The sequence below is a fragment of the Leuciscus leuciscus genome (assembly GCF_965113295.1).
Source record: "Leuciscus leuciscus genome assembly, chromosome: 21".
Lineage (NCBI taxonomy): Eukaryota > Metazoa > Chordata > Actinopteri > Cypriniformes > Leuciscidae > Leuciscus > Leuciscus leuciscus.
In genome coordinates this window covers 19,621,840-19,635,182 of record NC_138745.1, presented here as the reverse complement: position 1 = coordinate 19,635,182, position 13,343 = coordinate 19,621,840, and the positions used below count along the sequence as shown (strand labels likewise).

General features: G+C 37.5%; 3 protein-coding genes across 3 annotated transcripts; 1 reads left to right on the top strand and 2 right to left on the bottom strand.

Annotated features, from left to right (window-relative positions):
- Positions 1-779: 779 nt before the first annotated feature.
- Positions 780-1,573, bottom strand: LOC309485832 (hemoglobin subunit beta-like). Its single transcript, XM_082152890.1, has 3 exons — positions 1,429-1,573; positions 1,063-1,285; positions 780-963 (listed from the first exon to the last, which is right to left on the bottom strand). Exons 1-3 carry the CDS (start codon positions 1,518-1,520, stop codon positions 835-837), a joined length of 444 nt encoding a protein of 147 aa, XP_082009016.1. The 5' UTR covers positions 1,521-1,573; the 3' UTR covers positions 780-834.
- A 2,484-nt stretch (positions 1,574-4,057) lies between these two features.
- Positions 4,058-4,826, top strand: hbae5 (hemoglobin, alpha embryonic 5). The gene is made up of 3 exons (XM_082152893.1): positions 4,058-4,184; positions 4,282-4,489; positions 4,586-4,826. The coding sequence occupies exons 1-3, from the start codon at positions 4,090-4,092 to the stop codon at positions 4,712-4,714; spliced, it is 432 nt and encodes a 143-aa protein (XP_082009019.1). The 5' UTR covers positions 4,058-4,089; the 3' UTR covers positions 4,715-4,826.
- Positions 4,827-6,231: 1,405 nt separating this feature from the next.
- On the bottom strand, positions 6,232-8,966 carry aqp8a.2 (aquaporin 8a, tandem duplicate 2). The gene is made up of 5 exons (XM_082152874.1): positions 8,666-8,966; positions 8,205-8,331; positions 7,893-8,107; positions 6,784-6,918; positions 6,232-6,679 (listed from the first exon to the last, which is right to left on the bottom strand). Exons 1-5 carry the CDS (start codon positions 8,923-8,925, stop codon positions 6,637-6,639), a joined length of 780 nt encoding a protein of 259 aa, XP_082009000.1. The 5' UTR covers positions 8,926-8,966; the 3' UTR covers positions 6,232-6,636.
- Positions 8,967-13,343: the final 4,377 nt, after the last annotated feature.

Genomic DNA, 13,343 nt, shown 5'->3' with positions numbered 1-13,343 from the left:
CTCCAGGGTTACCAACATTGCCATTGTCCAGCTATTTATTATTGTCTTTTGCAAGCTGCTGATAGTCAAGGAAGATCTGCTGTTGGGCCAGGATGGAAGTTTTGCCCCCATGCCAGAGGACATGCGCCGAGAGTATTTTGCAGAATGTGTAAACTCTCTAGAAATGTCACGTTTTAGTATCTTTTTTAATAGCATCAGATTGATCAACAGATACATAAATCTCTTAATTTGATAGACAAGATTGTCCTTTCGTAATTATACCGACGAGTTCATAAAATACATTTGAGATTTTTTTTTAGAGCTGACATCAGCCTCTTTAGTGTTTAAACTCTTAAAAGTAAAGGTTCTTTATTGACATTGATGGGTCCATGAAGAACCTTGAACAATCATGGAACCTTCCTTTCCATTGCACAAAATGTTATTTTAGATTATTAAAATATTAATCGCACAAATGGAATAACTGCTCTCTGAAAGGTTATTTGGGGAACTAAAATGGTTCTTATGGCTTTTGCTGATTAAAAAACAAAAAACAAAAAAACGCTTGGAACCGTTATTTTTATCACAAGTGTTGCGCCATTTAAGATGCCAGCGGCTATTATTATCATCCTTCCAAACAATTCTGTATATCCAAACAAGATGAGCATTACACTCAATTACAACTAATTTTTTGTCTAATAAATAATGAGGGAGAGTCAATGACGACATTGTTCCTTTTTGGGTGAACTCTGTTTAATGATATTCGGAAAATTATGAGTTTAAACGGACGGCCCATGCGTATCAATTCCTCTTTTTTGCATTAGAGACATACAATAATTTCCCCATATTTGAGAGCTTTTAATGATACTGTCTGCTCAGAGCAGAGACGACAACAGCGATGAACTTCTGCCAGGCAGCCTGCACGCTAGCGGTGAAAGAGGAACCCATCGTCGCAGCAATCACGATAGTCAGGCAGTCGGCAAGCAGCTGAAACAGAAAAGGCAAAAGAGTGTCACGCAACTGGTTGCTAAATGTTTTAAACAGTGTCTGAGAGCATCTGTTTTAAATGCTGTTATGCTTGCATACCCTGAAGTTGTCAGGATCCACGTGCAGTTTCTCAGAGTGCAGAACGCTCAGATCGGCGTATGCGTTCTTAATATCATCCATGTTCTTCATGGCTTTGTCAAGCCCGTGGAGCACAACAATTCCGTGGGCTGCGACCATTGGATTGGACTTGATGGCCTCTGCACTGTACAGGTTTCCAAAACCTCCGAAGTACCGCTGAGTCCAGGGATACACAATCAAGACCCTGCAATATAACATAACATCCACAAATGAATCAGATTAAAATAAAAAATAAAAAGGAATCCAGCTCTTTTGTATATACTCTGTACAAAGAAAACTTGCATAAATTATGAGAATGAGGAGCACATTAACGGGCATGGGTCTTACCTCTGCAAGGCTTTTGGGCCAGCGTCCTCATAGTTAAGCTTGCTGAAAATGTCCTGGATAAAGGCACGCTCCTGGTCGGTCCACACAACCATCTTGTCAGTTTATGATTTTCTTCTCCGTTAGGAATAAGAATCATATCTTTCCACTCTTGTCGGCACTATTTATGTCATCGGGTTGCATCGCCAATAAGTGGGCTCACTTAATTGGCTGAAACTTCTCATGGGCAGGGCGCTAAATATGTAGTGATTCTGGACGTTTGCAATCTTCTAGAAGTTTTAATGTAAGTAGCAAAATACTTGTAGCATAACATACGCCCCCTTTTTTCATGAAAAGAGTAAGGAGAAAAAAAAAACGCTGAATAGAAAGTGGATCAACATGCTGGAAATGATCATGTCTTTAGATAAAACATAATATTCCTACATCTTTATGTAATTGTTTTAATCATCGTCGAATCAGTTGTAAAAGTGACTTTCAAAGACTATTAATTATTGTCGTGATCGCAGCTGTTGGTTATCGCATTCATACATACGCGCATTCAAAACGACTCTGCTTATCTCCACTACCAGACTCTCAATTACGTAGATCTCAAAATGAAATGCATTTGACTGAGTGGTTAAAAAAAAAATCCAGTCTCACCAAATACCAAATAAAAAGGGCGTGGGCATTTTATCGATTCACCAGGCAAACATTTGAGAGCCAATAAATGAAATAAATGATTATAAATCAATTCAGAATAAGAAAATCAGAATAATCAAAAACTGATTCAGTTCCCTTTTTAGTCGTTTTGTCTTTGCAATATAGCCTAATGTGCCTTGTAAGAAAACAAATGTTAACGTTTATTGTTGTTACTGTTATTATCATTATTACTAATGCAAATTTGCAAGAATGAAATGTGATATAGGCCAACGTCTTATTTATAGTAAAATCAGAGGTGTATAGAGGCGTGCATGAGCAAATGGCCCTTTCAGCTATTGCATACTAACTAAACTAAGTAAATTAGCACAAAAAATAAACAAAATCATTCAGAATAATCAAAACCTGTGCTTCCGTTCCCTTTTTGGTCTTCTTTTTACACAATATATGCCTTGTAATAAAACAAAACATACATGTTTATTATTATAATATATTTTTTTACATTTTAAGAAGAAGAAGAAGAACACACTATAACTGATTCAGTTGGCACAATTTCCCAAACCATTCGTTCAGTTCTCAAAAGAGACACATTTCGCAAAACGTTTATGATATATAAAATCTTAATGATTTCTGCAAAACTTCACACAAAAATGCAGGTAAAATGCAACATGTTTGACCATGTTCCCATTCATATAACACAAAGACATCATATAATTAACTCAAGCATCATAATGTGAACTCAAATAGCACGAATAGCATTTATCCATGAGTAAATAGTTCTGTATAAGTAGCAAAACTGGTGACACACCAATCAGAATCTCAGGGTAATATAATTAGGGCCACAAGTGCTTTAGAAAATGCATCCTAACACTGGAGAGAGAGTTGAAAGCATCTTGTTTTTTCATCTCGGTTTTTATACTTAAACATACAGTATAATTACAGTAACAGTACTAGATGAGGGACATTTCACTACAGTACACTGTAGCACGTTGTACACCCTCAAACTCACAATTGTAAAATTTATTTGTAGCCATTTTTTACATGTGGGATTATTATTTTTTTTACTGTAGTAACTGACCTACTGTATTGTGTTGCATACCATGTTCATATTCAATTCGGTATTTAAAAAGTTTACTTTATTTACCTGTATATATAAGATACCTTTACAGTAATGTATTAATTTTTTTTTTACTAAAGCTCATTGTTGTATTGTTTCAGTATTGTTGTACTGTATCTTCACCCTTTCATTGACTGTAATAGACATTAAGCTAAAAAAAAAAAGTATTACGTTTTTGTTACAGTGTTATAATAAATGTATCTCACTAGTGTTCACTGAGCAGGAAAGTTGTCAGTGTATTTGTTCGGTTTTGTGTGTTATCTGAGGCCAATGTTTGATTCACGACAAAAGAGAATATGTTTTTGACTGAAATAGGTTGGTGTGTAGTTCAGGGACTGTGTTCATAGTTGTGAGAAAATGGTGAATTGTTTCATGAATTTTGTCTCAGCAACCGAGAAAACTGTAATAAACATTGAATAAAAAGTAAAATCAGTGGCGCAGAGGTGTGCATGGTGGACCGTTAAGAACTAAACTCAATAAATTAACACTCAAAATAAACTGCACTGTGTTGTTTATTTTTTTAAAAAGAAAAGAAAAAAAAGTTAAATTTAAAGATCACATGAAGCATCTTGCATAAGCACTAAACAAACCAAATTACTAAATAAATTAAATCATTATTTAAATCAGGTTGTAGGATTATGAAGCTGCCGACGTGAGCTGATAGGATCTGACCCTCTTGTGACTCAAGTGCGCGCGCACGTACAGTATCATCACTTATCACCCCAAAAATGAGGAGGGGAAAATGGGCATCAAGTCAATTTTCAGCGTTCACTGGCAGGAGTTCAATCTGACACGCAATTAGGCTGTATCTTGGGTGTGCCCATCTCAACTACAAACGCTTAAAAAGACGACCAACGTGTAGGTGGGTAAGTCATTTGACCACGTCTATTCATTCCAGACATCGATTCAAAATGAGTCTCTCTGCTAAGGACAAAGCCGCTGTGAAGGCCCTCTGGGCAAAGATTTCCCCAAAGGCTGAGGATATCGGCAATGAGGCGTTGTCCAGGTAAGACAAATTCTTGAATTTCGTTAAAAAAATATTTTACAGATCTATGGTAAGGGTCTGATTAAACTGGAACTTACACTACCCCCTTGTTTTGCAGGATGCTGTTAGTCTACCCTCAGACCAAGACCTACTTCTCTCACTGGAGCGACCTGCGCCCCGGCTCTGCCCCGGTGAGGAAGCATGGAAAGAAGGTCCTCGGTGGACTCGGTTTGGCTGTTGAAAAGATCGACGACCTTTTCGGTGGCCTGCTCACTCTCAGCGAGCTGCATGCCTTCCAGCTGAGAGTCGATCCTGCTAACTTCAAGGTAAACATACTGTTGTTTCTGACGCTAACTTATTAATAATTGCGCCGTACTTTTAGTTGTCATTATTGTTAATCATTATTAATATTAATTGAACAGATCCTGGCCCACAACATTCTCGTGGTGTTGTCCATGCTCTTCCCTGATGACTTCACACCTGAAGCCCACCTGGCCATGGACAAGTTCCTCGCAAGAGTGGCCCTGGCTTTATCTGACAAATATCGTTAACCTCTTTGATATTTGTTAAGCAGTTTGAATGTTGCTTTGTCGATTCGGTCAACAACATGTCAATTAAAACAAATCTGAAGACACTCATCTGGTGCATTTTTTTTTATTTCTAAATTTGTTTCCAGTAAAGAATCTATATTCGATCATATGAATTCTGTTGGATTTATGAAATTGTTTTAGATTATTAAACTCGGATTAGACCAAATCATGCAGCGGACATGGCTATGAATTAATTAAGCCTATTGCTTGAATAACTATAGGCCTAGCCTATATGTAGGCCTAGATTATTTCAATCTTCACATTTTGGCACACCATGCAATGTTCAAAATATACCGAAATTAATTCTGTTTCTTTTAGCTTATAAAATATTTAAGACCTTTATGTACAAAGTATGCCTACGCCTAGGCTACTAGCACTACTAGTAGACTACTATGCTATATACATATATATATAGCCTACTATAATATATTATATAGCCTATACTATAGTATACATACACAAATATACAATATATTTACAATACATATAGGCTATGTTACAAATATAGGATATTTAGGGCTGTGAGGCGATTGACATTTGTTATCTAATTAATTACAGACATTACACATAATAAAATAAAATGTATATTAATTAGCTACATTAAAATAAAGAGCACACTAAAAACTAGAAGACAAGAACCCGTCAAATAATTAAATGAGAGCAACTGCTTGAGACGCGCGAGCAGCTTTGAGTCACGTGAGAAAGTCTTGGATAGGGCATTTACGGTCATTCAAAGCTAATATCTTGATTGTCTGAAAAGAAAAGAAAAACAACAACAACGCTCATCAAGGAGCCACATGCGGAACAAAAACCACGCGCACTATTCGGCATAAAAGTAGCTCTATAAAAAATTGCCTCGAAAAATTAGCCTACATGAAAATAGTCTACAAATATCACAAAATGTTAGTAGCCTTTTACTGAAATATACACTCTAAAAAGGCTGGGTTAAAAACGACCATGGGTTCACTTATTTGGCAACCCAGTGCTGGGTAAACATTGGACAGAAAACATGCTGGGTTATTTTGACCCAATATTTAAATATATTAATTGTATTTTGCCAATCTTATTTTTTATAATAATTTTTTGACAATCATAAAACATTTAGAAAAGGAAGTGGCAGGAGCATTATTATGTTACAATGACTCAGCGTATTGTCAGTAAAAATTACCCAAAAGCTGAGTTACACATTGCACGGGTAAAAAATAATAAAAATGGCTGAACCCAGCATTTGGGTTAAAAATAACGCAGAATTTTTTAAGAGTCGCCTATAGCCCTTAATTGGGACAACTTGTAAAAACTAGGTCTCCCATATTTCTTCTATTAAAAAACAGGAATAAAACATACATAATTGAGTTCGAAATAATAATCTAATAACAAGAATAAGAATAAGAATAATACAGCCTAAAATTATTTGTTATTCCTCTTATTTTTATATATTATTCCTATAATCGCTTTTGGTGGTATATGGTGTCTGCCAGAAGAAAACAAACATTTAGACATTTGATTGATATGGTTTATACAGAAACTTGTTTTGAACTAAATACAGGAAATGCTCCACAAACAGTATTAATGTTGACATGTGCAATACTTTTAAACACACTGATAATGTAAAAATATGGAATCAACTTTATTTTGAGTAAATTCCATTCAGTCTGAGATAGGCTAAAACATTTTATGTGAAACATTATCAACAGACAATTTACTGACATCTGCTGGAAAGAAGAAAAAGGGTTGGTCATTTGTTATAAAAGGCAAGCACAGTAAGTCACAGTTTTTAATTCAATAGCGAAATATGCAGTCAAGATAGACATGAAATATTTAGAGTGTTTAGAAGTAACAAGCATCATGAATTGAGAGGCTTCGCATGCTGATGTGCTCCAATATCATTTCAATATAACTCGTGTCTTCTCATCTCCAAGCAGAAGCCTGTAAAAAATTAATTAAGTTACAGTCTGCTGTAAAAAATAATTTCTTGTCATGGAAGACCTCAACAAGGAAATATGGCATATTTAATATCAAGGCAAACTAACCTCACAAGAGCAGCAGCCACCAGACCTCCCCCTATCGGACCGACCCAATAAACCCAATGATAAGACCAGTAGTTAGCTATCAATGCAGGTCCAAAAGCTCTTGCAGGGTTCAGACAGGTGCCAGAAACATCTCCTCTATTAAAATAAAACAACAGTTGTAGAGCAATTACAATGAGAAATTATATATATATATATATATATATATATTTTATTTTATTTATTAATATTTTATTTTACTCTAATGCTAAAACTCTGTAAGAAATGTAAATTAACAACCCTGAAAACTCATATCTCCACATTTAGTAAAAAAACTGCCAAAAATCAATGGTTTCTGAAACTTGCCAAAGGCAGACTGCCAGACAACTAGTCAGCCACTGACAGGGCACCAGGGGGCTTTTGCTCCACGTGACATACAAGTGGCGGCTCCTGCCAGCCAGCTGAAGATTGAACCCTGAGCCCCTGAGTACTGAGCCCCATATAGCTACAATAAACTTTATAAATGTATAAGTTGAAAACGTAGCTAATGCGACATATAGCTCATACCTCAGATGCGGCAGTTTAATGAAGGACAAAACACGAAGGCCTTTTAGCTGCCAAAACTCACTGGTCAAAAACTTGTTAACTTAAAGCAACACTAAGGAACTTTTCCTCTTCGGTCGCCCTACAGGTTGGAAGCGGAATTGTCCATTACCGCTGTCGTAAATAATTTCGCCGCCCGCAGTGTACTGTCGCACACACGCTCGCTGTTTATCCAGCGCCGGCTTTGGAATGAACGATGTCCACAGACGAGGTAGAGTATGTTGCATGATTTCATTAAAGTATGATGTATTGCGACATCAGAAACGAAGAAAAACTAAATAATGACTATTGTAACGCTTGACGTAAAGCAAGTCAAATTTGTAGTTTTCTTATGTCTCATTCGAACTACAGAAACGCGACCCGGTTTGGCAAACTTGCATAGTGTGGTTATAGCAGATATAGGGCTGCAAAGCGAATCCAAAAGTGCCTTTCACCCTGTTACGACTTGATGAACCACTGATACGATTTTGGAAACATTATTTTAAGGAAAATAGTGTTGCTTTAATTTGAGCTTGATTTGGTAGACTCACCCCACCAGAATATTGATGATAACAGTGCAGCCCGCCATGAAGGGCACCAGGGGGCTTTTGCTCTTTCCATTGACTGCCCCCATTAGGACTACCATGGTTACTAGACATGTCATGGCCATTTCAGCAAACACAACCTTCCCCAGCTGCTCATCAGACTTCAGAACAGCAAAGGCCGCTCCGGTAGCATTCATGTAGTTCTCGTGTGATGTCATAACCTTGAAAACACATTCTCTGTTGAGCACTTTTTTATGTTATGGAAAGTACCAGCAATATTATTTTCTGTTCTTGTATTTAGTGTATTCTTGTTCACACCTTTGACATTGCAGCTCCCAGCACACCTCCGATCATCTGACTGATAAGGTAGGGAACAACCATCGTCAGCTGAAGTCCACCACACAACCAGATAGCGATGGTGAACGGAGGGTTGAAATGTGATCCGCTGCATGGAGAGAGAAAAAATAATCATTCAGGTGAGATATAAACTCACTTGCTTTCAGATAGGGATTCAGAAACATCCCTTTCAGCACTCAAAAATAATTGAACAAATCAAAAGAAGTGCATAAAAATATATATGTATAAAAAAAAATCTGTAACACTTTATTTTAATAGTCCTTATGTTATTTGTAAGTATGCAGTATTAACAGCAGGGGATATATTATGCATAATTACTTGCAAATAACCCTAAACCCTAATCCTAACCCAATAAGTATACAGTATGTTGTTATAAACAGTACTTTAATGAACAAGGACACCTTAAAATAAATTATTCTTACCTGATTTCTGCCATACACGCCACCAGCACAGCCACTGCCAAACCATGTGCGAGTGCTGGCTGAAGTCTTCCTGCTGCCTCCACATTTTCAATGACAGACACGCAGCCAATGAAGACAAAAAACATTGTGCCTACCAGCTCGGCAACACATGGCTGGATTATTCTTTCATATTTGCTCTGAGGTTTGGGTGAGGATTCATTCTTCTTCAGCAAGGTTTTGTCCAGCTCTTTGAGCTCTAGCTTCTCTACTTCCACTGACATTGTGCACCATCAAGAGCAATGAGTAACTTTGTGACTGTGTGGCAGAGGGAAGCACTATGATAAAAGAGCCAACTTGACTTGTTCCACCATAAATCACTCTTATATCCATGAAAGGCTGATATATTATCATAGGATTATTATGAAGGTTCGTAGCTGCGTAGCAGCCACATACTGTACAACCAAGTTTTAGGAGACAATGAAACGATCTGGAAAGTTTAAACAATAACTGTGAGGTATAAGCACAGACATTTTCAGTCTAGAGTTAGATCAATGGATGTTTTCCCCTTATCAGATTTAAGTGGCTTCACATTTGGACAGTTTTTTTTTTCCACTATTACATCTGTGTTATTGATTTGCGTGTCAAGTGTGTGATAACTCCCTGACCGTGGCTGTAAATGCTATCAACCCAAATGGCATAATAAACCAGCACGTTGCTGCTTCAAGGTGAACTTTGAACATATTATATGCTGAAATGTGATTTATATGTTGTTTTATTTATTAATAATTATATTAGTATATTTGGGTCAATTTATTTTTAATTTCTAAATTAAAAAGAATATGTATATAAGATTAAGGTTTAGATAAATATCTTAACCAAGTGTAGAGTTTTGTTCCTCCCTCATATTTAAAACATAAAGAAATATTTTCGTCATATTTTGATGGTAGCCTATATATCCGGACATCTCTTTTGGCCACTACTGTGTGTGTATACATATACATTCCTGGGCGAAAAATGTAATAAAAAATTGGGCCAAACAAAATGGCTTTTAATTGTCTTAACCACAAATTATGTTAGTCAGGAAATTGGTAAAATGTGAGCAAATGCACTACTTACAAAGCCATTGCTGTCTCAGAAAAACATCGAAGACAGAATTAAGTTTTTGGCAGAATATAGGAAGTTGTGTGGAGTGATCAATCACAATGAAACATGAGTTGCATGGAGATGATCTAGATCGATGTCTTCTGCTGAAGATCGGTGCAGAAAATCTGCAGAGAAATAATAATAAATGCATCTCTAGACTCTACCCCTGTCATGAAACAGAAGGATTCACACAGGTAAAGTAAACAACAGGGCCCGTATTCATAAAGAATCTTAATGCAAAGAGTAGCTCCTAGTGACAAAATTCTAAGAAAATTCTTAGAAATGTGGCCGTTTACTCTTAATATTTAAGAAAAAATCCTTGTAAAGAAAAAAGTAATTCAGAAAGCATCTTAACCCTTAAAAGAGGTCTTGAGCTCAAAATTGTTAGGAGCACGGACGAGGACTTTTAAGAGGCTTAAGAGTTTCCTTAGCAGAGGAGAAAATGGCAGAAAGACGAAGAGGGAGAAGAAATGTGTTGCAGACAATGAATAACAGTGAGTTAATAAGACGCTATAGATTAGATCGTGCAGGGATCATGTTTGTGACAGATCTTATTAGAGACACGCTAATATTTCCCATACAGCGCATATGCCATAGCGCCAGAAATGAAAGTAATCACTACATTACGATATTTGGCAGCTGGGAAAATTCCATGTTTGATACATTAAAACCATCATTCAAACCACCACTTAAATAGACATGCCAGCAATCAGTGTAATTGGAAAGAGTGGAACAATTTTTATCATTCTAAGCCAATCAAATACCTTATAGGAAATTAACAGCATGGTAAAAAAAAAAAAAAGGATTTATACACATATATAATGTGTGTGTGTGTGTGTGTGTGTGTGTGTGTGTGTGTGTGTGTGTGTGTGTGTGTGTGTGTGTGTGTGAGAACGGTCAAATAGGAAAAATTCCCTTCTTGGACAACCAACCAATCACAGTCTTCAAAAGATTGTGTCATACATAGCAACGGGGTCAACCCCGCCTCCTCACTAAGATGAAAGTTTTTGTCTTTTCCTTACTCAGAGTTGCTCTCAGATCGGTCCCGAATCGCTTTTAAGCTAAGACTCCTACGTAAAAGTTTTAAGCTAAATTAAGAGTTTTCTTAGAGGATTCTTAGAATCTTTATGAATACGGGCCCAGGTTTATTTGCAGAAGTATGTGATCGCAACGATGGAAGCAGGAGAGTAACTGATGAATATAGTGTTCAGTATGGATATCTGGATGAGTAATGGTCTTATCTGTTGCAGTTTCAGAAATAGAGATTGAGGCAGATGACTGAAGACGGATGACGGAAGCAGATGACTGAAGACAAATCGTTCTGGCAGGTAAGGAGTCAAGTAAGGACAGTAGCACCTCACTGCAGTACACGAGATCCAGGGGGCGGAGTTGGATCCAGCTCTAAGGGGTGGAGATTGGTAGGTTTAGGGGTGGGTTTAGGGATCAGGGGGTGGAGATGGGTAGGTTTAGGTATATGTAAGGTGGGAGGAGTTGGATTTCATGTTCTGCGGTAAGGAGTCAGGTAAGGAGTCAGGTAAGGAGTCAGGTAAGGAGTCAGGTAAGGAGTCAGGTAAGGAGTCAGGTAAGGAGTCAGGTAAGGAGTCAGGTAAGGAGTCAGGTAAGGAGTCAGGTAAGGAGTCAGGTAAGGAGTCAGGTAAGGAGTCAGGTAAGGAGTCAGGTAAGGAGTCAGGTAAGGAGTCAGGTAAGGAGTCAGGTAAGGAGTCAGGTAAGGAGTCAGGTAAGGAGTCAGGTAAGGAGTCAGGTAAGGAGTCAGGTAAGGAGTCAGGTAAGGAGTCAGGTAAGGAGTCAGGTAAGGAGTCAGGTAAGGAGTCAGGTAAGGAGTCAGGTAAGGAGTCAGGTAAGGAGTCAGGTAAGGAGTCAGGTAAGGAGTCAGGTAAGGAGTCAGGTAAGGAGTCAGGTAAGGAGTCAGGTAAGTGTCCGAGGGAACAACAAGACCAGACAATGGTGAACTGCAGTGGGAAGAGTTATATAGTGCTGGGTGATGATCAGTGAAGATTGGTGACAGGTGACGGTGATTAGTACTCTGATGACTGGGAACGAGAGGGTGGAGTGTAGAGGTCAGGGCCCGTATTCATAAAGAATCTTAATGCAAAGAGTAGCTCCTAGTGACAAAATTCTACGAAAATTCTTAGAAATGTGGGCGTTTACTCTTAAAATTAAAGAAAAAATCCTAGTAAAGAAAAAAGTTATTCAGAAAGCATCTTAACCCTTAAAAGAGGTCTTAAGGTCAAAATTGTTAGGAGCACGGACGAGGACTTTTAAGAGGCTTAAGAGTTTCTTTAGCAGAGGAGAAAATGGCAGAAAGACGAAGAGGGAGAAGAAATGTGTTGCAGACAATGAATAACAGTGAGTTAATAAGACGCTATAGATTAGATCGTGCAGGGATCATGTTTGTGACAGATCTTATTAGAGACACGCTAATATTTCCCATACAGCGCATATGCCATAGCGCCAGAAATGAAAGTCATCACTACATTACGATATTTGGCAACTGGGAAAATTCCATGTTTGATACATTAAAACCAACATTCAAACCACCACTTAAATAGACATGCCAGCAATCAGTGTAATTGGAAAGATTGGAACAATTTTTATCATTCTAAGCCAAGCAAATACCTTATAGGAAATTAACAGCATGGTAAATAAAAATAAAAAGGATTTATATACACGTATATAATGTGTGTGTGTGTGTGTGTGTGTGTGTGTGTGTGTGTGTGTGAGAACGGTCAAATAGGAAAAATTACGCATGTAATTTCAAAGTGAAGGCTTAGAATAGACCCTATACTTAAAATCACTTTTTTTCCCCTTCTTGGACAACCAAACAATCACAGTCGTCAAAAGATTGTGTCATACATAGCAACGGGGTCAACCCCGCCTCCTCACTAAGATGAAAGTTTTTGTCTTTTCCTTACTCAGAGTTGCTCTCAGATCAGTCCCGAATTGCTCTTAAGCTAAGACTCCTACGTAAAAGTTTTTAAGCTAAATTAAGAGTTTTCTGAGAGGATTCTTAGAATCTTTATGAATACGGGCCCAGGTGCTGTCGATGTTGTTGGCTCTGTGACAACCCCAGTGGAGCATGGAGGAAGAAGAGACAACCAAGAAGCGACTTGAGAGCAAATCCATCAGGCTCATGTTTTGGCCTGGTCAGAGTCCAGATTTGAATAGTGAATATTTTGTCACACATTAAACTCAAATGAACAAGGAGACATTTTTCAACTACTCATGATCTGTTTGAAGCCATTTCACTGAGTGGGACAACAGTAACTCTCCTTCTGGTAAAAAGCCATCTGCAAGCTGGGGAAGGATATTCTGTGCTAAGTTACTTTATCTACAGAATTTGTGCAATTTCCTGACCAGTGATAAAAATGGTTAAGACCATAAAAAGACCGCTAAATATTTTGCCTTGGCCCATTTTTATTAAATTTTTTTTGCCCAGGATTGTTTGTGTCAGTGTGTGTGTGTGTGTGTATATATATATATATAGAGGTGCTACATATTTACATTTTGCAAAGTGAAGAAATACATTCAGGCAATA